This window comes from Bos javanicus, chromosome 16 (genome assembly GCF_032452875.1).
Source record: "Bos javanicus breed banteng chromosome 16, ARS-OSU_banteng_1.0, whole genome shotgun sequence".
Taxonomy (NCBI): domain Eukaryota; kingdom Metazoa; phylum Chordata; class Mammalia; order Artiodactyla; family Bovidae; genus Bos; species Bos javanicus.
This window is the reverse complement of record NC_083883.1, coordinates 35,304,280-35,331,196: the sequence shown is the minus strand read 5'-3', so window position 1 is coordinate 35,331,196 and position 26,917 is coordinate 35,304,280. Positions and strand designations below refer to the sequence as shown.

Below are 26,917 nucleotides of genomic sequence, written 5' to 3'. Positions count from 1 at the left end.
CCTGGTGGCTCAGTGGTAAAGAATCCACCTGCAATGCAGGAGATGCAGGTTTGATCCCTTGGTCAGGAAGATCTCCTGGAGTAGGAAATAGCAATCCGCTCCAGTATTTGTGCCAAGGAAAATCCCATGGACAGATGAGCCTTGTGGGCTATAGTCCATATGGTTGCAACGAGTTGGACATTACTGAGCAACTGAACACATATATAGTAACTTATACGTTAATTACCCAGCCTAAAATATTACATGGGTCCCATTTTATACAGACCCAAGTCCATTCACTTTATGGTAAAAGCAAATTACTGGGTTCAGGAATAGTGGGGATTATATATATATATATATATATATATATATATATATATATATGTATATGTATATATAGAGAGAGAGCTAAAGAGAGACAGACTGAGTTGGTCCATTCCCATTCCCTTTATGTTTCAGACCAAATGGGCACAAGCTAAAATGGATATGCAGATTTGTGAGTGAGCCCAAGCAGGCTAGTAGTCACCCAGACCCATGACTGATGCACAAGGATGAGAGGCAAGTGTGAGGAAGCCCAGGAGCAGGGGTTGACATAATTAATAATTACCTGGATAGAAATGACAGCAAACATCCATCAATATGTTTAGAAGTCAACAACAGCCCACCTAGAAATGTATTTAGCTTGTTTATTGAGAGTTTACATTACTATAGTTTATGGGAATTGGGCTTGAGATGGAACAGGAACAAGGTGAAAAGTGACTCTGTGTGCATTTATCCACAAGGTGTGGTAAAGAAAAGTCCTTCTTCTAGTAAGTGTCTAATGCGGTCTCTAGTAGGGCAGTAACAATCCAAAACCACTGATGTAGGATTCGTCCAGGGGAGAGAGGTATAACAGCAAAATGAAAAATGGAGGTCTCTCATCTGAATGGGTGAGTTCCACAGGTGAGCAGGTGTTCTGCATGTGAGCAGCAGTGGGAGGTAAGTTCCAGCATCTCTGGTCCCTGGGGATGTGACATGTGGGAAACATCATAGTGCATAGTTATATCTTGCGGGAATGGTGTAAAATAATTAGGGCCACTAGTGAACCACAAATTAGCCCAAACACAGGATGTATACAATCTCAACTGGCCATTTAAGTCATTCTTGACTCTCAATAATGCCCCAGAGCCTACTGAAATATAATTTCTTGGTAAAACTAGAAAATCTGCCTTTCACCCTCTCAGGTGATCAAGTGACGTGGAAGTTTATATTACTAGGGACTTATTAGCAATCAAAAACCCACAGGAAAATGATGGAAAGTACACACAAATTCAGTACAAGGAGACAGAGAAATAGGTCAAAGTCATTTACCGAGGTCAAAAGACCTTGTTTCTGAGCATAAAAACTGAGGTTGGTTGAAATACACTTTGGAAGATACATTTAGAGCAGTTATTTTATTGACTCTTATGGAAAACTATAATTGAGGGTATCATTATTCTACTATTAGAACAGTATTACAGAAGCTAAGTAATAAAAGAAACACAAGCTGGAATCAAGATTGCCAGGAGGAATATCAATAACCTCAGATATGCAGATGACACCACCTTTATGGCAGAAACTGAACAGGAACTCAAAAGCCTCTTGATGAAAGTGAAAGTGGAGAGTGAAAAAGTTGGCTTAAAGCTCAACGTTCAGAAAACGAAGATCATGGCATCTGGTCCCATCACTTCATGGGAAATAGATGGGGAAACAGTGGAAACAGTGTCAGACTTTATTTTTCTGGGCTCCAAAATCACTGCAGATGGTGACTGCAGCCATGAAATTAAAAGACACTTACTCCTTGGAAGGAAAGTTATGAACAACCTAGATAACATATACAAAAGCAGAGACATTACTTTGCCAACAAAGGTCCGTCTAGTCAAGGCTATGGTTTTTCTGTGGTCATGTATGGATGTGAGAGTTGGACTGTGAAGAAGGCTGAGCGCTGACGAATTGATGCTTTTGAACTGTGGTGTTGGAGAAGACTCTTGAGAGTCCCTTGGACTGCAAGGAGATCCAACTGGTCCATTCTGAAGGAGATCAGCCCTGGGATTTCTTTGGAAGGAATGATGCTAAAGCTGAAACTCCAGTACTTTGGCCACCTCATGTGAAGAGTTGACTCATTGGAAAAGACTCTGATGCTGGGAGGGATTGGGGGCAGGAGGAGAAGGGTTGACAGAGGATGAGATGGCTGGATGGCATCACCGACTCGATGGACATGAGTCTGAGTGAACTCTGGGAGTTGGTGATGGACAGGGAGGCCTGGCGTGCTGCGATTCATGGGGTCTCAAAGAGTTGGACACGACTGAGCGACTGAACTGAACTGAACTGAAGTAATAAAAAGAAGAGAAATAAAATAAATCAGGAAATAATAAATCACAAATTGGATAATATTTATTGGGAGATACATGTTTTAGAGAGACATATAAAAACTCAACAAAGAAAGACATGTTGAGTGGGCAGTATGACTCAGAGCGGGAATCTTTCAGAGGACAGAAAGGTATTTAGGCTAGCTAGTAGAGATAAAATGAGTTAAAGTAATATATTTAGAAAAGAGTACACTGGGTAAAGAGACCTTGGAAAGGGGATGTCAAAACAGTGAGAAGCTGCTGACAGACTGTAGGATGTCTTGTATTCTTTCAACTTTCAGGAGTGAGGAGAGCTACAAACACAGAGGGAGCTTAATTACAAAGGTAATGAGATCTCAGCAAAGGTTGCACTGAGCAAGCAGCACTCTTTAAGATAATGACACCATAAGGAGAAGAACATAAAAAGAAAACTTTGCGAGTGAAAGTGTTAGTCGCTCAGTCGTGTCCAACTCTTTGTGACTCCACGGACTATAGCCTGCCAGGCTCCTCGGTCCATGGGATTCTCCAGACAAGAATACTGGAGTGGGTTGCCATTCCATTCTCCAGGGATCTTCCTGACCAAGAATTGAACCCTGGTCTCCCACATTGCAGGCAGATTCTTTACCATCTGAGCCCATATAAGGAGAAGAACATAAAAAGAAAACGATGTGAGTGAGTAAAGGGTAACTGGAAGCTGAGCATCATGTGACTTCCTCAGCACCACCTTGAGGCTGGAAAGGTTAATGACAGGAAAAGGTCATGAGAGGAGGACTAGAACTTTGTAGAGAAGGGCTAAGTTGAGACTGGTATGCTAGGACTTCTGCAGATTGGTGGTTTTCCCCCCTAGTCTATATCAGCACTAGCGTACTCAGTGGGTGCATCTCCAAACAATGTTACTTCTTTTACCTGGGACATCCCTGTTTCAAGGAACCCAGGACTGAAGAACAAGGAACTCACTCTCTCTGCAAGCAGGTGGCGGGGGTGAGCAATGGCTGAGGATGCCCTGAGAATAGGATGGGTGGGACTAGGAGTCAACCAGTTTAAGAACTGGCAGCATTGTTGAGGCACAAGATCCAAGGAGGCAAGTAAGAGTACAGGATGCTACAGTAAGTATCCAAGACACACTGGTCATGGTCTAAGAAATGGATAAAAACAAAACGAAACCAGAAGGGACTGGTAGTATAGGAGGAGGTTTAGGGAAAAGGGAGATTGAATATGCAAATCAGTAATGGCCAGTCCACATATATATATATATATATGTGTGTGTGTGTGTGTGTGTGTATGGATATACATATATGGCAGAACTCTGACCTCATAACCTGCAGCAACCTGCCCAGGAAACCAACTTCTTATCTATAATAACCAGCCCAGGAAGTCAGCCTGCTCTAAGTCAGACTTGTAGGAAAGAGGATTGCTATCTCTAATAATAATCCAGGAAACTAAACAATAACTTCTGAAATCAAGATAGCCATAACTTGATTAATAACTGCCATCTTCCCTAATTTTTGTCCCTACTTCCAATTTAGAACCAACCAGAGAAAACAAATACGTACCCCTAACCCATCACGTAGGATGCCTGCTTCTAGCTAGCCTGCCTCCAGCTCCACCAGGCCAACAGGGCACACCACGATGAACTTCCCCCTCCGCTGCCTGCCTCTGAGTCTCTGCTAAAACACAAGTGACTGAGGTGAACTGCCTTGCCACAGCAAGCTCTGGATCAATAGCTCTGTTCTCATGTTTACCTCACTCATTCTCATATGTTCATTCTCTTTGTTTACCTCCACAGAATCAAAGACTACTAAAATCAAGATGAAGAGTAGATTCAGGATGAGTGTGAAGCTGGGGGGCGGTGGTGGGAAGGAAGCTAGTTGCGACTAGAGAAGGGGGATTCTGTATGCTTAGGAAGGGACAGGGAGAGGGCTGACATTTATATATTGCTTGTTATGAGTTTCCTGTGGCTTGGTTGTAGATTTATACAATTTACTGAAGCCTCATAAAACCTTGTGAGAGAGATTTTGTTTAATCTACCATTTTAAGGGAAATAAAACTAAAACAGTTTTCATAACCCATCAGGAGTGGAGGGGCATCCAAAGCCAGGTTTCCTCTTTCTACTCTGCCAGGCCACTCCCCTAAACCTCCTCTGGCTTTCCCACTGCACTTCTGACCACAGTCACCATGACTGTCTCATGAACTATGTTGCAACTCCTTGTTCAGTCCTTTGTTGCTATGCAAAAAGGTGAATAACATAAATTACATATCTTGCCCAAGTTTACACAGTCAGTAAGTGGTGGAATGTACATTTGAATCCAAATCTTTCAAATTTCAAAGTCCATGGTCTTTCACTACATTAAGCTACTTGGGAGGTAGAGCAGTTTGCTGGCAGGTGCAAAGGCAAAGTGGACACTAAATTTATTGACTTGAAGTAGTTAAATACAGTAAAGCTAGGGTATTGAAAATTTTTACAGTTACTAATGATGATGGCAAGAGATGGGACTGGTGGTTCGAAGGCCTATTGCTGTTGTTTAGTCACTCGGTCATGTCCGACTATTTTGCGATCCCATGGACTGTAGCCAGACAGGCTCTTCTATCCATGGGATTTCCCAGGCAAGAATACTGGAGTGGGTTGCCATTTGATTCTTCAGGGGATCTTCCTGATCCAGGAATCAAATCCACATCTCCTGCACTGCAGGCAGATTCTTTACTGCTGAGCCACCATCCCAGCCCAGAAGGTCTGTTAGCCAGGTACAAAAGGAGGGAGTCCTGGAAGTTAGATGGTAATGTTGCCTATAGTGATAAGGAGATAGTGACTGACATAAGAAAAGTTCATCAAATTAAAATGAGAACAATTGATGGTGGGGAATGGACTGTCCCACTGGAGACTGGGATTGGATGGGGGTTTAAGAAATTGCAGTTGCCTTGCCTCCACCCTGTGCTCTGGAGAGAGGAGAAAAAGCAGAAGCTTCTCAGGATGAGGACAGGAGGAAGCCAGATATAACCTAGGCAGATATACAAAAGTGACAAGGCTGAGAATGCAGGAGAAAAGAAATGTAAGACACAGAAGAGACTGTAGACGAAAGGAAGATCTGGAGGGGCTGCAAGTTCTGGAAAAGAGTTGCAGGGCTTCCAGGGTGGCACTAGTGATAAAGAATCTGCCTGCCAAACAGGAGATATAGAGGCTTGGGTTCGACACCTGGGTTGGGAAGATCCCCTAGAAAAGGAAATGGCAACCTACTCCAGTATTCTTGCCTGGAGAATCCCATGGAGAGAGGAGCCTAGTGGGCTATACTCCATAGGGTCGTAAAGAATCGGACATGACTGAAGCAACTTAGCACATGCAACCTAGAGATCAAGGCAATAATTGCAACTACCCAAGGAAAAGAAAGCAGGAAAATGGTTGGTAATTGGAAGAATACATTCTAGATGGAGGGAGAAGCAATATTGAGTCATCAGGATTTAGTTATTGATTAAGATGGAAGAAATAACTAGGTCAAATTCCAGTTGTATGAGTTGAAAATTAAAATTAGATTAAATTTTATAATAGATTTCTCCAAGTGAAAATAGGCATAATTTGAAGGTTTCCCCTTTTTTTGTTGTAAAAAACATATAACTCATAACGTTTGTTAAAAGATCCTAGGTATTTTGTCTTATGGAAGTCATTACAGTTTGATCTTTACAAAGTTGCCTTCTAGATTCTGGAGTTTGCCATTTAAAGTACTCAGCAGTCTTCATTACAGGTGAGGTGAGAGCGAGGGGCTGAGCCACCCCAGTGAATAAGTATGAGTCACTGGCCCCCTGCCCACAGTATGCTTATATGTGTCATGTAACAGATTAGCACAAGGTCGTGACGCAGACAGTTTTCAGGAGGAACATAATGATGATCTATTGCTTTTCTATTGCTTTCCTGATAATCCCAATATAATTTTCCTCCCAAATTCAGTCTGGGAAGTAAACATATTTAGGAACACCTATCTAGCATGAAGGAATAACCTAAAATGTATACTGATTTCTCTCTTGTACCCGTTCTATACAGCACGGTCGCCTAGTAATTAAACTATAATGTATCATGGGTTAAAAAGAACCCCAAATTTCTATTGTCTTATCCAGATGTTTTTTTCCTGTCGGACATTCAACCCTCAAGGCAAAATATCTAGGATAAAAACTTACATATACATTACTAGGCTGTGGTTGATTTTAAGCTAGAAAAGAGGGGCACTTTGACTAATGCTTTTCAAAGGGAAAAAACAATATTTAAAATTCATTACAAGCACTAATTCCTAATAACCATGTAATTTTATGGCCTCACTTCGACTCTGCAGCACACAAACATAAAAATAAACCTCTTGTTTCTCTGCCACATCTTGGTACTTTTTTACATTCTCCTACGAACCTCAAAAAACAAAGTAGCACCTAGGGAGGAGTTGGATGAGGAGATTTATGAGGATAAAACCATGCTATGATGGCTCTGCAGTCAGAAGTGACCCTAGGGAAATGTTATTTAGTGTACTTGAAGAAAAAATAATACAGATATGTAACAATAAAGCTGTTGTAGTTTCTGGATGAAAAATAAACTTTGTGCTAAACTGGGACAGACTGAGGAGGTGCATGTCTTCTCATAAATATGCTTATTTATTTGATCCCTAATTTTAAGTTGGAATTTTCCCTGAGATGTGTGTTTAACTTCTGATTAACAACAACTAGCACGGCGTCCTCAGTCTGTGGAGGCTTTCATTACTGCTGAGCTTATTATGGAACAAATCAAAACCTCATACACAGAGGTCTCCAGAAAGGCAGGTTGTTGCAAAATTTCATTTTGTCAACACACTTCTGTACAGAATATTCCCAAACTGTAAAGTGAAGTAAAGTATGATTCATTTTTATTCCCTTAGTCTAAATAAATGTAAAATCAGCAGTGGACAGCGACTCATGCCTCAGCTTAACCCAATAGGCAGTTAGGTGCTCATGTGTGTTTATGATATTTTTCTCTCACTGTCCAAGACCCCCTCTGATTTTCTCACCCACTCCCTAAAAGAGAATTTTTAAATTTCTGTTTGTTACCTCTTACCGACATTTATTTTGACAATTTTTTTCTGACAGTCCATCTTCATCCTCTCCCATGATATCCACAGCTGAAAATATCAATGCAACGAGAATGGCAAAGCAGCACACCAGCGCAAAGATCACGATGCACTTCTGCTGGGACTGCAAGAGAGAAAGAAGATAAAGAAAAGTAAGTGAAGCAGCTTTGGCTTAGGAACCTCAAGCTGTGACAGCTTTTTTAAAAGTTCCATGCAAAACCCTTTGGGGAAGAGTTAGTTTTGTTGCTGCCAGAGCAGCACTACTCTCTGGGTGAAATGTCTAAGACCTTTATGCTTATTCCTTAACATAGCTTTCAAACCCTTGCTAAATATGTAATCTATTAAATAATTCATGTGCTACATCAAGACTTCCAAATGAATTCGCTCTTTTTCTTTCTAATCAAAAATAGTCCAGAAAAGATGACTATAAGGCCCATTACTGCAAATTAAAAATGAAACACAAGGTACCTCAGTAATTATTCTCAGTTCCCTGTTACCACCACTATGCAAACTGCGTTGAAACTCTGTATCCTCTCACTTTTCCCATCTCATCTTCTTCTTAAGATCTTTATGGTGCAATGACTTCAGGAAAGATGCCCTCTGTGGTCAGGATGAATTCTGCACTTTGACCAAAAAACTGAATCTATCAGATGCCAGCATCATGGGTCTTTAGGCGACATCATGCATTTTAAAACACTGAATAAAATCTTAACCAACGTTCATAGTGTTGATATGATTTTCACTTAGAAACCCAAGCCCAAGTTTCAGGTGTCAAAATAAATCATGTCCTTATCTTTAGGCCCAAGTGTTATAATGTTATCCCTATATCCAGGGGTTCATGGTCAAAGGTGGCAGAAAATAAGGCTATGTTACTAGGCAAGAGCCATGACCACTGGGACAAATAATTTTGCCTACATTCCTTTTATTAGATAAATTGAGATGGGGAGAAGAGGAGAAAGAACCATTTTTAAAAATATTTTTTGCAGCTTCTAGGGAGTATTTTCAGAAGGAGCAAGAGTGACCTTTGACCAGGCAGCCAGGAGTACTCTCTTAGCAATGGGACACATATATGCACAGATATGCATGCACACGCACATGGATTTCAGAGCTTTGGTGAAACCAGCTGGCTTTGTTTCCTCCTACCACCCTCCTGCCCTTCATCCCTGCAGCCACATGGTCTCCAAAGAATCATGGAATCTTCTAAAGTACAGTATCCAGTTTGTCCAGGGGCAGCCTCAGGTTACAGATTACACAGAAAGATGTAGTTTGGAAATAATGATGTTTCTGTGACCAGGCACCATCAGTTCAAATGGTTGTTTCTTTCTAGTGTTTTCTAACCTTCCCTCAGGTCTCATCTTACAGAAGAACCTGTTCCAAATCCATTCGTGCCTGTCATTATGTTCTACTGCACATTCGGGGATAAAGTGGGAGAAAACACAAGTAAGATATACCATTGATCTTTAACCACATGCTCTGGGTATCTCTAGGGCATGGGTTGTTTTATTCCTTCCATCTACAAGCAATAAGCAAAGAGCCTAACAAATAGAAGGTGCTCAAGAGGTGGTTATTGTATAAACAAATACAGAGTGAATGAATGAAATGAAAATCACCATGCAAATGGAGAGCAACAGGAGATTTCTTTCAGTGACCTTCCTGAAAAAAAAAAGAAAGGTTCATTTCCACATTTTGGTGACTGTAAATCTTGCAGCTCATTCTTTTTCACACTGTTTGGGAGCTAGAGGCAAATCTATGGGCCAAGCTTATCAACTCTGCAAAATTCTGCAGAACAGATTATGCATTCATCCTTGCTCCTTTACTTGGCATTCATCCTTGAATCTTCACTAATTTTATTTTTAAGAAGCAGCACTGTAAACTTGTTGAAGGCTCAGGCTTTAGAAAAAGATTGCTTGGATTCTGCCACTTAATAGTTGTATGCCCTTGGGCAAGTATTTAGTCTTTATGCTTTAGATTCTTTGTCTGTAAAATGGGCATAATAACAACAACTGCCTTATAGAATTGTTATTAAAAATTAAATTAAATAAGATGCTTTATGTAAGTACTTAGAACAGTGCCCCCAAAATAAAGAGCACTAAATGAGTGCCATTGTTAGTATATTGTACTAACATGCATCTCTGTAAGCTGAATTTTGAACCAGTTCATATAGTGGGTACTGTATGCAGGTCAAGAAGCAACAGTCAGAACCAGACATGGAACAATGAACTGGTTCAAAATTCAGAAAAGAGTATGTCAAGGCTGTATATTGTCACCCTGTTTATTTAACATATATGCAAAATACATCATGTGAAATGCTGGGCTGGATGAATCACAAGCTGGAATCAAGATTGCTGGGATAAATATCAACAACCTCAGGTATGCAGATGACATCACCCTAATGGCAGAAGGCCAAGAGGAACTAAAGAGCCTTTTGATGAAAGTGAAAGAGGAGAGTGAAAAAGTTGGCTTAAAACTCAACATTCAAAAAACTAAGATCATCACTTCATGCAAACACATGGGTGGAGGGGGTGGAGAAAACACTGGCAGATTTTATTTTCTTGGGCTCCAAAATCACTACAGATGGTGACTGCATTTATGAAATTAAAAGATGTTTGCTCCTTGGGAAAAAAGCCGTGACAAACCTAGACAGCATAATCAAAAGCATAGACATTACTTTGCTGACAAAGGTCCATATACTCAAAGCTACGGTTTTTCTAGTGGTCATGTCTGGATGTGAAAGTTGTACCATGAAGAAGACTGAGCGCTGAAAAATTGATGCCTTTGACCTGTGTGGTGTTGGAGAAGACTCTTAAGAGTCCCTTGGACAGTAAAGAGATGAAACCAATCTTAAAGGAAATTAACCCTGAATATTCATTGCAAGGACTAATGCTGAAGCTCCAATACTTTGGCCACCTGAGTTGAAAAGCCTACTCATGGCATCACCGACTCAATGGACATGAGTTTGAGCAAACTTGGGGAGATAGCGAAGGACAGGGAAATCTGGCCTGCTGCAGTTCATGGGGTCGCAGAGTTGGACATAATTTAGCAACTGAACAACAGCAACAAATTCTTAAATAATCTAAACTTCTAACTTAAGAATGTAGAATTTCTTTTAAAAAAAAAGCAAGATAAAATGAAATTGGAGAAATGGAAATAATACAGACCAAAATTCATTTAAAGAGAAAATTGAAAATACCAAGAAGATTTAACAATGAAACAAAAGCCTGGTTCTTTTGGAAGATCAATAAAATTGATAAATTTTCAGCTATACATATATGAAAACAGAAAGACACAAATTGAAAAAAGCTCTATAAAGTCACATAAAATGAACCATAAAGAAGGTAATATTATGAATAAGTTGAAATTAATCAGTGTAGATAAAATGGACAACTTTGCAAAATAAAATTATTGAACCTCACTCAACAAGAAACAGGTAAACTTAATACCCTTATATCAATTAAAGGAAATGAGTTTTTAAATTTAAAACGTTCACACAGAAGAACTCCAAGTTTAGGTGGTATCATTTTAGAAATCAGTTCAGTTCAGTTCAGTGGCTCAGTTGTGTCTGACGCTTTGCGACCCCATGGACTGCAGCATGCCAGGCTTCCCTGCCCATCACCAACCCTGGAGCTTACTCAAACTCATGTCCATTGAGTCAGTGATTCCATCCAACCATCTCATTCTCTGTCATCCCCTTCTCCTCCTGTCTTCAATCTTTACCAGCATCAGGGCCTTTTCCAGTGAGTCAGTTCTTTTCATCAGGTGGCCAAAGTATGGAGTTTTGGCTTCAGCATCGGTCCTTCCAATGAATATTCAGGACTGATTTCCTTTAGGATAGACTGGTTGGATCTCCTTGCAGTCCAAGGGACTCTCAGGAGTCTTCTCCAACACCATACTTCAAAAACATCAATTCTTTGGCCCTCAGTTTTCTTTATAGTCTAACTCTCACATCCATATATGACTACTGGAAAAACCATAGCTTTGACTAGACAGACCTTTGCCAGCAAAGTAATGTCTCTGCTTTTTAATATGCTGTCTAGGTTGGTCATATCTTTTCTTCTAGGGAGCAACTATCTTTTAATTTCATGGCTGCAGTCACCATCTGCAGTGACTTTGGAGCCCAAGAAAATAAAGTCTCTCACTGTTGCCATTGTTTCACATCTATTTGCCATGAAGTGATGGGACTGGATGCCATGATCTCAGCTTTCTGAATGTTGAGTTTTAAACCAACTTCTTCACTCTCTTTCACTTTCATCAGGGGGCTCTTTAGTTCTTCGCTTTCTGCCATAGGGGTGATATCATCTGCATATCTAGGTTATTGATATTTGTCCTGGCAATCTTGATTCCAGCTTGTGCTTCATCCAGCCTGGCATTTCGCATGATGTACTCTGCATATAAGTTAAATAAACAGGGTGACAATATAGCTTTGACATACCCCTTTCCCCATTTGGAACCAGTCTGTTGTTCCATGTCCAGTTCTGTTGCTTCTTGACCTGCATACAGATTTCTCAGGAGGCAGGTCAGGTGGTCTGGTATTCCCATCTCTTTCAGAATTTTCCACAGTTTGTTGTGATCCACACAGTCAAAGGCTTTGGCATAGTCAATAAAGCAGAAATAGATGTTTTTCTGGAACTCTCTTGCTTTTTCAATGATCCAACGGATTTTGGCAATTTGATCTCTGGTTCCTCTGCCTTTTCTAAATCCAGATCAAACATCTGGAAATTCATGGTTCACGTACTGCTGAAGCCTGGCTTGGAGAACTTTGAGCATTACTTTACTAGCGTGTGAGATGAGTGCAATTGTGTGGTAGTTTGAGCATTCTTTGGCATTGCCTTTCTTTGGGATGGGAATGAAAACTGACCTTTTCCAGTCCTGTGGCCACTGTGGAGTTTTCCAAATTTGTGGCATATTGACTGCAGCACTTTCACAGCACCATCTTTCAGGATTTGAAATAGCTCAACTGGAATTCCATCACCTCCACTAGCTTTGTTTGTAGTGATGCTTCCTAAGGCCCACTTGACTTCACATTCCAGGATGTCTGGCTCTAGGTGAGTGATCACACCATCATGATTATCTGGGTCATGAAGACCTTTTTTGTAGAGTTCTTCTGTGTATTCTTGCCACCTCTTCTTGATATCTTCTGCTTCTGTTAGGTCCATACCATTTCTGTCCTTTATTGAGCCCATCTTTGCATGAAATGTTCATTTGGTATCTCTAATTTTCTTGAAGAGATCTCTAGTCTTTCCCATTCTGTTATTTTCCTCTATTTCTTTGCATCGATTTTAGAAATAAACATTATCAATTCCATAAACATTTTTCCAGAAAATGGAAGAGAGGGAAAATCTTCCCAACACATTACCAAACACTTAAAAAAACCTTTTTTCTATTGTTTAGTGATGTACTGCCTAGAAAACCAAGACACTACAGTCATATTGCAACATTTATTTAATGTCTACCCCACTCAAAAGGAGCACAGGGAGGGATCTGCAATGGCCATAACCTCAACAGGGAACAGAATTTCTCAGTTTTCTTCAGAATTTTTACAATTGCAGAAGATCTTATACATCTGAGCACATGTTGAACTGAAAGATAAAACTCCAGCTACACAGTCTGCCTTTTTTTTTTTTTTTTAATGCCTAATACAGTTCTCCCAGTGGTACTTAAGGGTGTCCCTCTTTTAGGAAATTTTCAATCTTTTTGCCAGACCAATAATGAAAATTATTTCTACAGTAACATAAGGCTTATATTTTTTCCCTTTCAAGGACATGCAAACTCATTATCTGATCATGCATGAATTTTCTACCTTTTGGTCTTTTTCACTAAATTGAGCTCTTTGAGTTCTACAATCTTGCCTAAATCTACATGCATGGCATGGCAGACATGATCAATAAACATTTATTGAATAACTGATGAATAAATAATAAGGGGAAAGGGCTAAAAAATCAAAATGGTGATTGTTGTTTTTTATAACCCTGTTTATTTATTATTTATACACTTTCCCATGGATTCCCATAACAGAAGAAGTTTTATTTGTAAAATTGAACATGAAAAAAATTAAAGAGATCAAAATTAGCTAACACAAAGGATAACACTGTAGTGGAGATGGCATCTTTTCCAAAATATCAGGACGGAAAACAAAAACTCAAGTTTGAGTCAACATGTTAACTGAGCACAAGAACCTACTCCCAATATTATACTAAATCATTAGAGATGGAGAACAGATATAATAATGATAATGATATTTCTATAATAGTGTTTGACAACTAAAAGTTACCTTCGATGGACAAGAAATTTTGAAGATTTACTGTAAATTATATTGATCAAGGAGATCAAAGCCAAGACAGATATGCATACATACATGGTAAGTCACTTCAATTGTGTCCAACTCTGTGCGACCCTACTGTAACCCACCAGGCTTCTCTGTCCATGGGATTCTCCAGGCAAGAATACTGGAGTTGTTGCCACTTCCTATTCCAGGGGATCTTCCTCACCCAGGGATTGAACCCATGTCTGTTACTTCTCCTGCCTTGACAAGTGGGTTCTTTCCCACTAGTGCCACCTGGGAATCCCCAAGACACACATGCTGCTGCTGCTGCTAAGTCACTTCAGTCGTGTCCGATTCTGTGCGACCCCATAGACAGCAGCCCACCAGGCTCCTCCGTCCCTGGGATTCTCCAGGCAAGAACACTGGAGTGGGTTGCCATTTCCGTCTCCAATGCATGAAAGTGAAAAGTGAAAGGGAAGTCGCTCAGTTGTGTCCGACTCTTTGCGACCCCATGGACTGCAGCCCACCAGGCTCCTCCATCCATGGGATTTTCCAGGCAACAGTACTGGAGTGGGGTGCCATTGCCTTGGAAAACACAAACAGCTATAAAGGAGAGCTCTAAGTGTAGAGGTGATAGAATGAACTGGAAGGAATTTTGGAATGACAGACACTATACAGGCACACCTCAGAGATATTGCAGGCTTGGTTCCAGACGACTGCAATAAAGTAAATATCATCATAAAGTGAAAATGAAGTCGCTCAGTTGTGTCTGACTCTTTGTGACCCCATGGACTGTAGCCCACCAGGCTCCTTCATCCATGGGATTCTCCAGGCAAGAATACTGGAGTGGGTTGCCATTTCCTTCTCCAGGGGATCTTCCCTACCCAGGGATCGAACACAGGTCTCCCACATTGCAGGCAGACGCTTTAACCTCTGAACCACCAGGGACAGCAAATATCATAATAAAGTAAGCCACAAATATTTCGGTTTCCCAGTACTTATAAATTTATGTTTACACCGTAGTGAAGTCTATTAAGTGTAAAATAGCATTATGTCTAAAAAAACAATGCACATATCTTCACTAAAAATGCTTTATTGGCACTAAAAGTGCCAACCATCATCTGAGCTTTCCGTGAGTCATCATATGTTTGCTGGTGGCGGGTGTTGCCTTGACGTTGATGGCTGCTGGCTGATCAGGGTGGTGGTTGCTGAAGAATGGGGTGACTGCAGCAATTTCTTAAAATAAGACCGTGTAGTTTGCCACATCAGTTGATTCTTCCTTTCGTAGGTGATTTCTCTGTAACGTGCAATGGCAATGTTATCTTTTACCCACCATAGTACTTCTTTCAGAACTGTGGTCAGTCTTCTCGACTACTGCCATGGCTTAATCAACTAAGTTTATGTAATAATCTCAATCCTCTGTTGTCATTTCAACATTTTTCACAGCCTCTTCACCTTCCATCCCAAGAGACCACTTTCTTTGTGGTTTCTCATTCATAAAAAGCAACTCCCCATCTGTTCAAGTTTGACCATTGCAGTAATTCAGTCACGCTTTCAGACTCTACTTCCAATTCTAGTTACTTCCTTCAACGAAGTCTTGAAACCCTCGAAGTACACTTAGAATGTTCAGTAAACCATGTTGTAAACAGATTTGATATCATCTAGACTCAGTTGTTCCATTCATAGAGCACAGGCAGAGTAAATTTAATGTAATTCTTAGGGGCCCTAGGATTTTTGAAATGATAAATGAGCACTGGCTTCAACTTAAAGTCATTGGCTTCCTCTAACAAGAGAGTCAGCCTATCTTTAGAAGTTCTGAAGTTAGGCATTGACTTTCCTCTATAGCTATGAGGGTTCCCTTATGGCTCATCTGGTGAACAATCCGCCTGCAATGCAGGAGACCTGGGTTTGATTCCTGGGTTGGGAAGATCCCCGGAAGAAGGGAAAGGCTACTCTCTCCAGTATTCTGGCCTGGAGAATTCCATGGACTGTATAGTTCATGGGATGGCAAAGAGTCAGATCCGACTGAGTGACTTTCACCTTTTCACTATAACTATGAAAGTCCTAGATGGCATCTTCTTCTAATATAAGGTTGTTTTGTCCACACTGATATGTCTTTCAATATATCATAGTAAGCCAAAGTCCTTTCTGCTTACTGTGATTGGAGATTTTTTTCTGAAGTCAGTTGGTTAACACTGCTTCATGTTTCTTATACAAATTATTTTTTCCCAATCACAGTAAAGGTTGATATGTCATCCAACTGGGGGCAAAAGAAAAAAATCTGTCATTTCATATAGCCACCTTCATTAATTATCTTGGCCAGATCTTCTAACTTCTTGCAGCTTCTACATCAGCACTTGCTGCTTCATCTTGCACTTCTGTTATAGAGATACCTTCCTTCCTTTAAGTTCATGAACCAACCTCTGATAACTTAAAACTTTTCTTCTGAAATTTCCTTGTCTTTCTCAGCATTCATAGAATTGAATATGCAACCTCAAAGTTGCATCTTCCTATATACAGAAAAGTGCTAAATTAATTAACTCTGCACTTAATGACCACATACTTGCAGTCTGTAGATCTGTATTGTGGAGGATGGGCAAAGAAGTATAATACAATATGATCTATACCTCTATGGGGCTGGGGAGAGGGATGTGACTGTGATCCATTTCATGGAAGAGTTCCATCAGTTCAGTTCAGTTCAGTCACTCAGTTGTGTCTGACTCTTTGCGACCCCTGAACCTCAGCATGCCAGGCCTCCCTGTCCATCTGAGCAGGCCAATTCTGTTGCCTCCCACCTTCTCTTCTATGCACATCTAATTTCTGGGATACAGAATTAAGGATTTCCTCTATACTCATCATGAAGAGAAACAAGGTATTTTGAATATTAGTGAATGAACAAGACTGCTTTATATAAGTCCATAAGAAGCAGCCAATATTTAATGGCTAAAATGTTATACTTTCATGTTCATTGTGCCCCCACTTCCATTATAGATAAAGTTAAACAAAAAGTAACAACAAATTGACAGCTGGTCTTTGAAAAGTTGAGGGCTTATTCCTCAAAAGCCCTGTATTCTACACTCTGCTTTTAACAAGCGGAGAAAAAGCTCTGAATCTTTCAATATATCAAAGTAAGTCCAAGTCCTTTCAACTTACAGTGAAAGTCAGTTGGTTAAGACTGTTTTATGTTTCTTTTATAAATTACTTCCTGATCACAGTAAAGTTTGATATTTTATCCAGTTGGAGGCAAAAGAAATAACATTGCTGACAAAACTCAACAATCTTTATTTTAAGCTAATTAAAATGTAAAGAAAAGCAAGGATTGACTTTGGGTATAACAGTGAAGTGAGCAAAAAAGCGAATTTTATCTGTCATCCCCTGTGTTCAGTTTCCTCTTATTTGAAAAAGGAACACACATGCACACACACACACACACCCCACAGTTATAAAAGGGTGTGTTTAGGGAAGCTTGGAGTTGGAGTGGGATGGAACTTAAAGCCATCTAATCTTATTTTGCCACTCAATGCAAGGGTCTCATTGGCAACAACACCATGCTTCTCTAATAAGACACTTCTAGCTACCAGTCTCCCTACTTAATGGGTCAGCACTAATTTCTGAAAGTTCTTCAGTTCAGTTCAGTCACTCAGTCGTGTCCGACTCTTTGCAACCCCATGAACCCCATGAACCGCAGCACGCCTCCCTGTCCATCACCAACTCCCAGAGTCCACCCAAACCTATGTCCATTGTCGGTGATGCCATCCAACCATCTCATCCTCTGTCTTCCCCTTGTCCTCCTGCCCTCAATCTTTCCCAGTATCAGGGTCTTTTTCAATGAGTCAACTCTTCGCATCAGGTGGCCAAAGTATTGGAGTTTCAGTTTCAACATCAGTCCAATGAACACCCAGGACTGAACTCCTTTAGGGTGGACTGGTTGGATCTCCTTGCAGTTCAAGGGACTCTCAAGAGTCTTCTCCAACACCACAGTTCAAAAGCATCAATTCTTCGGTGCTCAGCTTTCTTTATAGTCCAACTCTCACATCCATACATGACCACTGGAAAAACCATACCCTTGATTAGATGGACCTTTGTTGGCAAAGTAATGTCTCTGCTTTTGAATATGCTGCCTATGGTAGTCATAACTTTCCTTTCAAAGAGTAAGCATCTTTTAATTTCATGGCTGCAGTCACCATGTGCAGTGATTTTGGAGCCCAGAAAAATAAAGTCAGCCACTGTTTCCCCATCTATTTCCCATGAAGTGATGGACTGGATGCCATGATCTTAGTCTTTTGAATGTTGAACTTTAAGCCAACTTTTTCACTCTCCTCTTTCACTTTCATCAAGAGGCTCTTTAGTTCTTCTTCACTTTCTGCCATAAGGGTGGTGTCATCTGCATATCTGAGGTTATTGATATTTCTCCCAGCAATCTTGATTCCAGCTTGTGCTTCCTCCAGCCCAGCATTTCTCATGATGTACTCTGCATATAAGTTAAATAAGCAGGGTGACAATATACAGCCTTGACCTATTCCTTTTCCTATTTGGAACCAGTCTGTTGTTCCATGTCCAGTTCTAACTGTTGCTTCCTGACCTGCATACAGGTTTCTCAAGAGGCAGGTCAGGTGGTCTGGTATTCCTTTCTCTTTCAGAATTTTCCACAGTTTATTGTGATCCACACAGTCAAAGGCTTTGGCATAGTCAATAAAGCAGAAATAGATGTTTTTTCTGTAACTCTCTTGCTTTTTGATGATCCAGAGGATGTTGGCAATTTGATCTCTGGTTCCTCTGCCTTTTCTAAAACCAGCTTGAACATCTGGAAGTTCACGGTTCTTGTTGACATGCAAAGACATTCAGTGAACTGAAGAATATCTTGGATCGCCATGACTAATGCCTATCCAGATGGCCCCTTTCCCTTTTACTTCTTCCTAACTCTCTTTGCCTCTTTTCCTCCTCCTCCCCTCCCCATCTCTTTGTCTCCCTCATTAGTCTCTTTTCGGACTTCCTTCTATCCCTTATCTCTTCACTGCTTTCCATCTCTGCCACTGTTCTTACTCTTTTTCAAAACTTCCAATCCTCTCCCCCGACACATCCCAGTCTTCTCCTGTTCCTCTGCTCCCAACTCTCAATCCACTCTGGAGCTTCTGTGGGAATTTACTCTCCTTCCACCCTGATTACCAGGAAGGAGTCCTGAAAAAAATACAAATAATAATATCCTGAGGCAATGGATAAAGAAATGCACTTTTGTAATATAGACAAGTCAAGTCATTAAGAGTAGAAGGGAGAAGGGCAGAGGTAAATATTTTAGTACATACTTTAACAGATTTCAACAGAATTCAAATCTTGTTTAATTAACAGCACTGTAGGAAAAATGTTTTCTACTGCTTTTACATATACCAAACTGTCCCTCTCCCCAAACCATTAATTTATCAACTTTCTTTTTCAAAGACTCAGGCAAAAAAGTCCATCACAAGCCACACATGTGGGCATAGCTACTTTCATATACCTAGCAGGATAATCTATAAGAACACTGCTTTGTGAAGCCAGGGGGGAATGTAGCAATATCTGAACAAAGCACCACTTTGAGCCACGGAACAATCACTTTCTGCAAAGAGAGTGTGGTCTCAGGCTGAAAGGAAGCTGAGTTGAGTTGCTGTCAGGCTATACATAAATCTTCCTTTGGTTTAGCCATTCATAGCAATTGCTCTTCAAGCTTTTATGCCTTCCTACCACAACATATTTATCACTCCCGCAAAAGCAAAACAAAACACCTTACAAATTCTGAAGCCACAAAATAAATTTATTAGAAGATCATAAGAGAACCTCTACTCAATGTTCCTAAGTGGGAAGGAAATTAAGAAAAGAGAGAGAGAGAGGATATGTGTATACATTGGAGAAGGAAATGGCAATCCCTCTAGTATTCTTTCCTGGAAATTTCCATGCACAGAGGAGCCTGGCAAGCTACAGTCCATGGGGTCGCAAAGACTCAGCCACGACTGAGCAACTGAGCACATATGTATAAATAGAGCTGATTCATTTCACTTACAGTAGAAACTAATACCACATTGTAAAGTAACTATACTCATAATAAGAATTAATTTTAAAAAAGATCAAGGAACTGGGAAGAGAAAAAGAGTAAGTATGGTTTTCACGTTCTTTCTTTTCTTCCTTGGAGCAATGCTCCATCAATCTCTCCATTTATCACAAAGGCTGATGTGGGTTCTACTTCCTTATCAAGGTTCCATATACATGGACAGGGATAACTATCACCAATTACATATGGCTTTAGAGTTTACAAAGCCGTTACATATACAAGTCTGTATACATAACTTGTATGTATACCCTGCTTCTCCTTTCCTGATCTTCTGTCTTTGGGTCATGATCCCTGAGCTGCCCACACCTACCTTCAGAGTCCTCAGGCAGTGGAATCAGGCTAGATGTTTGTTTAGGGCTGTTTCTGGGCAGAGAATGTCAGGAGTGATAGATCCAAGCCCTAGGAACTATGCTGTCTAGTTTTCTAAAAGGTCTAAGTAGTGTTTCTTGCACTGCAAGGACATCAAATCAGGGATTTCATAGCGCTTGCCTTACAGAGCAGAGTTTAATTTTTTATAGTAAACACAGCTTCTCCCCACAAAAGCACCTGAGAATGGCTGCCTTGCTATTCATTCTAAGCAATGGAATCTCATATTCTACATTAGGAACTTGACCTAGTCCCAGGACAGCCTCACATAGGAGGCTTGATATCCTGGGGAAACAGTGGTAGATAAATAAACAGATAAATAACTCAACAACAACAACAAAATAAACAACTTCATTAAAAAGTGGGCCAAGGACTTGAATAGACATTTCTCTAAAGAAGATATACAAATGGTGCTAAACATCACTTTGCTGCTGCTGCTGCTAAGTTGCTTCAGTCGTGTCCGACTCTGTGAGACCCCATAGATGGCAGCCCACCAGGCTCTCCCGTCCCTGGGACTCTCCAGGCAAGAACACTGGTGTGGGTTGCCATTTCGTTCTCCAATGCATGAAAGTGAAAAGTGAAAGGGAAGTCGCTCAGTCGTGTCCGACTCTTTGCGACCCCATGGACTGCAGCCCACCAGGCTCCTCCGTCCATGGGATTTTCCAGGCAAGAGTACTGGAGTGGGTTGACATTGCCTTCTCCGAAATATCACTTTAGGGAAATGCAAATCAAAATCACAATGAGATACTACTTCATCATCGTTAGGATGGCTAGTATCCAAAATAAACGAAGAAAACAAAAAACCAAAACCAGTGTTTGCGAGGATGTGGAGTAACTGGAACCCTTGAGCACTGCTGTGAGAACGTAAAATGGTGATGACCCTATGGACAAGGATCTAGCAGTTCCTCAGAAAATAATAGAAACCCTATATGATCCAGCCATCCCACTTCTAATTGGAAAGAATGGAAAGCAGGGACTCCAACAGAGATTTATACATCCATGTTCTTAGCAGCATTATTCACAACATCCAAAAGGTAGAAACAGTCCAAATCAATGGATGAATGGATAAATAAATCGTGTCTTTAGCTATATCTGTTCATTTTGGAGATATATATATATATATACACACACACACAATGAAATATTATTCAGCCTTAAAAAGGATAGAAATTCTGATACATGTCACATCAGTGGATGAACCCTGAAAACATTATGCTAAGTGAAATAAGCTGAATACAAAAGAATACATACCATATAATTCCACCTATATTAGGTACCTAGAGTATAAAGAAAGTAGAACAGTGGTTGCCAAGGGTTAGAGGGAGGGAGGGATGGGGAACTCTTGTTTAAGAAGAATAGAGTTTTATTTTGCAGTATTAAAAGTGTTATATGGATGGATGGTGCTGATGGTCGCACAACAATGTGAACGTACTTAATTCCACTGAATCATACACTTACAATGGTTAAAACAGTAAACTTTATGTAATGCATATTATAAAGAAAAACCCAACAACCAACAACTGCTGAGTTTGGACTTTATCAGCTTTTACTCTCTACTTAGGACCTTTTCTAAATAGTTCAAAGCCTTCCTCTTGGCCCCTGACTCATTCTTGGGTTGTCCACACTTAAGAAACTTTCTTCCACATTCCAGGAAGTCAATACTGGCTGATTTTAGATGGTACTCTTTGCTTCTCCTGCTGAGGAGATAACTAGCTAAATCCATTAGTCCAGCCGTGGGAGATACGGGGTAAAAAGCTTCCACTCCTGGTAAGAATACCAGGCACTTTTTTTTGGGGGGGGGGTTCATTTTGTATACAGTGTTCCTGAGGTCACTTACATGCACAGGGTGAAGTTCTCAGGTGAAACATAACCTACCCAGTCACCCTTCAGATGGTGCCTATACCAAAGACACTGAAACCCACCAGGGCACTTGATTGCCTATCCTTTATGAGCACAGCCTATTCCTGTCTGAATGTACCTGGTTTCAGCTCCCTCTCAAATAAATCTCAGCTTGTTCCCTAAGATCCAAGAATTGTACAGAAAAAACCATGTGTATGTGTCGGGGAAGGGGAGCACAACCAGCCATTGCTAAAAATATCACAGTTGAGTTACAGTTAAGCTACCTTCCTTTCTTTGTTTTCTACTTTTATGAATTTTGTGTGCGTATTTTTTCAATGTCTTAGATTAAGCAGGAGCACATCTTATATTTCATACTTTTTGCAGCTCCTGTTTCTTTTTCTGATAGGCCTACTTTTCAGTGGTTATATTATTCTCCCTACAGTAAGTTTAGGGAGATACATGTGCCCAGCCACTTTCTACTGCCCTCTGCCTCCCTTTGTGCATGCTGGGCTGCTCAGTCAGTCATGTCTAACTCTTTGCGACCCCATGGACTGTAGCCCACCAGGCTTCCCTGTTCATGGGATTCTCCAGGCACGAATACTGGAGTGGGTTGCCATCCCTTCCTCCAGGGGATCTTCCCAACCCAGGGATCGAACCTGTGTCTCTTACCACTCCTGCGTAGACAGGTAGGTTCTTTACCGCTAGCGCCACCTGGGAAGCTCCTGCATCCCATATATTGAGGCAAAATGTCATGCTTAAAGGTGAGACCCTTTACTTGTGCCCTGTTTACTGTCTCAAACATCTGCTTTTACTCTGTTACTCAATTTACCTTTTAGCAGATCCATCTTTTCATCAATTCCCAACAAACACACAAATAAAACCACACTAATATGTTAATGGATGTTAGTAAACCTACACAATATACTTCATTTGTCACCTGTGGCTCTCACGAAGACCCTTAAGAACACGAGGGCTTTTCAGTTACTACAGTAAACCAATGGAGTGACATTTGTTGACAACAGATTAAAGAGAGCTAACATTTATTCAAGGTCTTCACTGCTTCAAATATGCTGCACAATGAAATGTTCATATAGATATATAGATATAATATATTAAGATAATATGAGACTACTAAGAAATTTCTCACTTATAGTGGATATGCTCTCAAGCTATGAGAGAAATATGTGTTGTTTTCAGTCTTTGGAATATTTCAGTGGAAAGGTTTATTAATCCTTTCAATAATATTGCTGAGCTGTCGCCATTCTTATTAACTAGGAAACAAGAGATGAGTAATATACCCAGGGACCAGCATTTGCCAAGTGGCAGAAAATGAATGCAAATCCAACACAGAGCTCAACAAACCACAATCAAGCAGCGACAGCCTCAGATAACAAAAAATCTCTTCATCCCAAATACCTTTCCTGAAAACTTCTCTTTGCTTTGTCCCACCACCCCAGAGCCCCACACCTGCCTATGCATTTCTTCATCCAAGTTCTAAATTGCTCATTAAAGCTTAACTAAGTGTTGAACAATTTTGATCTATAGCTCTCATGACTGAAGCAGGTTGTTCTTTTTCAAAGTTTACCACTTCTGTGTTCAAAATACCCTGAGGACCATGCCCTAGGAAATCTTTTAAATCAACTTGCTTCTCCCCTTTTGCCATCTGCTATTCCACAATGTTTTCCAGTCAAAACCTTTATGATAATCCGTTTTCCATCATCATATTTATCCCGGGGCCTCTGTTCCTGCTGCTTTGGGAAAGGAACTGTATTCTGTACATCCATGGCTATGCTTCATTTCCAACACAAATTACATGCTATGACCTTGTGATATGAGTCAAATGCTGGCTGTGTGCAAACACCTGTCTTCTTTGTTGAACTCCAGGTATATGTGAACTGAAGAATAACATTCCTCTAGAGGGTACAGTACAACCACACCCTACTTCCAGCCAAAGCACTGCTTCTCACAAATGTGCACAAAAAGAGAGGGAAAAAAAGAACAAAAGAGGCTTCCCTGGTGGCTCAGTGGTTAAGAATCCACCTGCCAATGCAGGAGACATGGGTTCAGTACTCGGGCTGGGAAGGTCCCACATGCTGTGGAACAATTAAATGGGCAACAACTACGGAACCTGTTTTAGGGCCTGGGAGCTTCAACTACTGAGCTCATGCGCACTACAGCAAGAGAAGCCACAGCAATGAGAAGTGTGTGCACCGCAACTGGAGAAGCCCCTGCTCGAAGCAACTAGAGAGAAGCCTATGCAGCAACAAAGACTCAGTACAGCCAAAGATAAATAAAAAAAAAATTTAAGAAAAAGAACTGAAAAGAATAAGAGAGAAAAAAAAGATTTTTGTCTGTTGCCAAAGGTGTAGAACAGTAACAGATGATGTTCTTGGGGATCCTAAAGATGAGATGAAAAGTACGTTTTCTTCTATACCGTACAATTGCTTTAAAATATACCTAGGATTCATTTTAGGAGAAGGCAATGGCACCCCACTCCAGTATTCTTTCCTGGAAAATCCCGTGGATGGAGGAGCCTGGTAGGCTGCAGTCCATGGGGTCTCAAAGAGTTGGACACGACTGAGTGACTTTACTTTCACTTTTCACTTTCATGCATTGGAGAAGGAAATGGCAACCCACTCCAGTGTTCTTGCCTGGAGAATCCCAGGGGCGGGGAGCCTGGTGGGCTGCCGTCTATGGGGTCGCACAGAGTCAGACACGACTGAAGCGACTTAGCAGCAGTAGCAGCAGCAGGATGAATTTTACTCAGAAGACAAGGAGATGACTGCCTTCTTAAGAGTTGATCAGTTACAATTCCCAGGGGGAGGCGGCACATTCTATACCATACAGCAGGGGTCTCCAACCCCTGGGCTATGGACTGGTACTAATCAGTGGCCTGTTAGCAACAGGCTGCACAGCAGAAGGTGAGCAGTAGGTGAGCAAATGAAGCTTCATCTGTATTTACAGCCACTCCCCACTGCTTGCATTATCACCTGAGCTTCGCCTCCTGTCAGATCAGTGACAGCATGATAAATGTAATGTGCTTGAATTGCCCTGAGACCATCCCTGCTCCCTGGTCAATAGGAAAATTGTCTTCCAGGAAACTGGTCCCTAATGCCCAAAAGGTTGGGGACCACTGCCATATTATAGGGAGAAGGCAATGGCACCCCACTCCAGTACTCTTGCCTGAAGAATCCCATGGATGGAGGAGCCTGGAATGCTGCAGTCCATGGGGTCTCGAAGAGCTGGACACGACTGAGCGACTTCACTTTCACTTTCCACTTTCATGCATTGGAGAAGGAAATGGCAACTCACTCCAGTGTTCTTGCGTGGAGAATCCCGTGGATGGAGAAGCCTGAAAGGCTGCAGTCCATGGGATCTCACAGAGTCGGACACGACTGACACGACTGAAGCGACTTAGCAGCAGCAGCGGCCATATTATAGGGCCACATGGGGACACATGAGCACCAGAGTCAGTCAGGAGGCAACAGAAGTGAGAGGAAAGCTTTTGCCAGAGACTTTGTTGTGGTTTCTAGGGAAAGGAATGGGTGAAGGCAGATAAGCAAATTTGAGCAAGGATTGAATAATTAGGATTAGGTAGTTTGAATAATTTTTGTGGGCTCTGGGGTATACGCAGTGGTTTCTAGTTGTCTGGTACCTGGCCCTGGGTGATTTAGGGCAAGGCAAATGTTGGCTTGGTGTGTGAAAGCTAGAAAAAGGAAGTGATTGGGGATTTGGGCTTTGGACTGGTTGATTTACATATGAAAGGTATGCTCACAGGCAAGCTGCTGGCTATCTCTAGAAATTAACTACTCCTTGGAAGCGCAGTCTCTCTAGGATGAGCAGGGGTCTAAGATGTCGGAGCATCATAAAATACAGGGAAAAAAGAAACCATTATTAATACTATAATGCTTTCCTTGTGGCTCAGCTGGTAAAGAATCTGCCTGCAATGCAGGAGATCTGGGTTTGATCCTGGGTTGGGAAGGTCCCCATGGAGAAGGGAACAGCTACCACTCCAGTATTCTGGCCTGGAGAATTCCAAGGGGTTGCAAACAGTCAGACATGACTGAACGACTTTCACTTCACTGCAATAGACTTTCCATTTCAACCTAGAAACAGAATAAACCAAAAGAAGAGCTGGAAACTAATCATTCCCAGTGAGCCCACAGTCCCATTGTTGGTGGTCTATAAATTCACAGCATCCACTCCCAGATGGCAGCCCACCAGGCTTCCCCGTCCCTGGGATTCTCCAGGAAAGAACACTGGAGTGGGTTGCCATTTCCTTCTCCAATACATGAAAGTGAAAAGTGAAAGTGAAGTCCCTCAGTTGTGTCCGACTCTTAGCGACCCCATGGACTGCAGCCTACCAGGCTCCTCCGTCCATGGGATTCTCCAGGCAAGAGTACTGGAGTGGGGTGCCATTGCCTTCTCCGCACTAAAGGATACTACATCTTAATAAAGCCAAAAACTGTCTCTTACTAATATGAAAAACCACATTGAAGTTGAAATCCAACTGACATAGAATGATGTCATATTTGGGCTTCCCATGTAGCTCAGCTGGTAAAGAATCTGCCTGCAATGCAGGAGACCATGGTTGGATTCCTGGATTGGGAAGATCTGCTGGAGAAGAGACAGGCTACCCACTCTAGCATTCTTGGGCTTCCCTGGTGGCTCAGCCATGAATTAGATATTATCTTGCTTAACTGAATATTTTGTATTATCTTATACGCTATTCTTAGCATTGAGTGATATACTCATTAATAAAAGAAAGGATTTTCTGTAATGATACTAATTTGAAAAATAATTATTTAAATGAAAAGCTCTTGAATTGATAATCAAACTCTTAGTCTACTTTCAGAGTGGAGGCTAGGGTTGTATAAGAGACAGAAAAGGTCACTAGTAGTAGGATGCCTCTCCTCTGAAGGTCTAGAAAGGATTCCCCACAGTGAAATCA

At 41.1% G+C, this 26,917-nt stretch overlaps 1 protein-coding gene across 1 annotated transcript in view; it reads right to left on the bottom strand.

Annotated features, from left to right (window-relative positions):
- The window catches only part of PLD5 (phospholipase D family member 5), a 427,488-nt gene that overhangs the window by 226,466 nt on the left and 174,105 nt on the right, over positions 1-26,917 (bottom strand). The window contains exon 2 of the mRNA XM_061382516.1: positions 7,408-7,544. Coding sequence (XP_061238500.1) covers positions 7,408-7,544 — 137 coding nt within the window. The remainder of the gene's footprint in view (positions 1-7,407; positions 7,545-26,917) is intronic.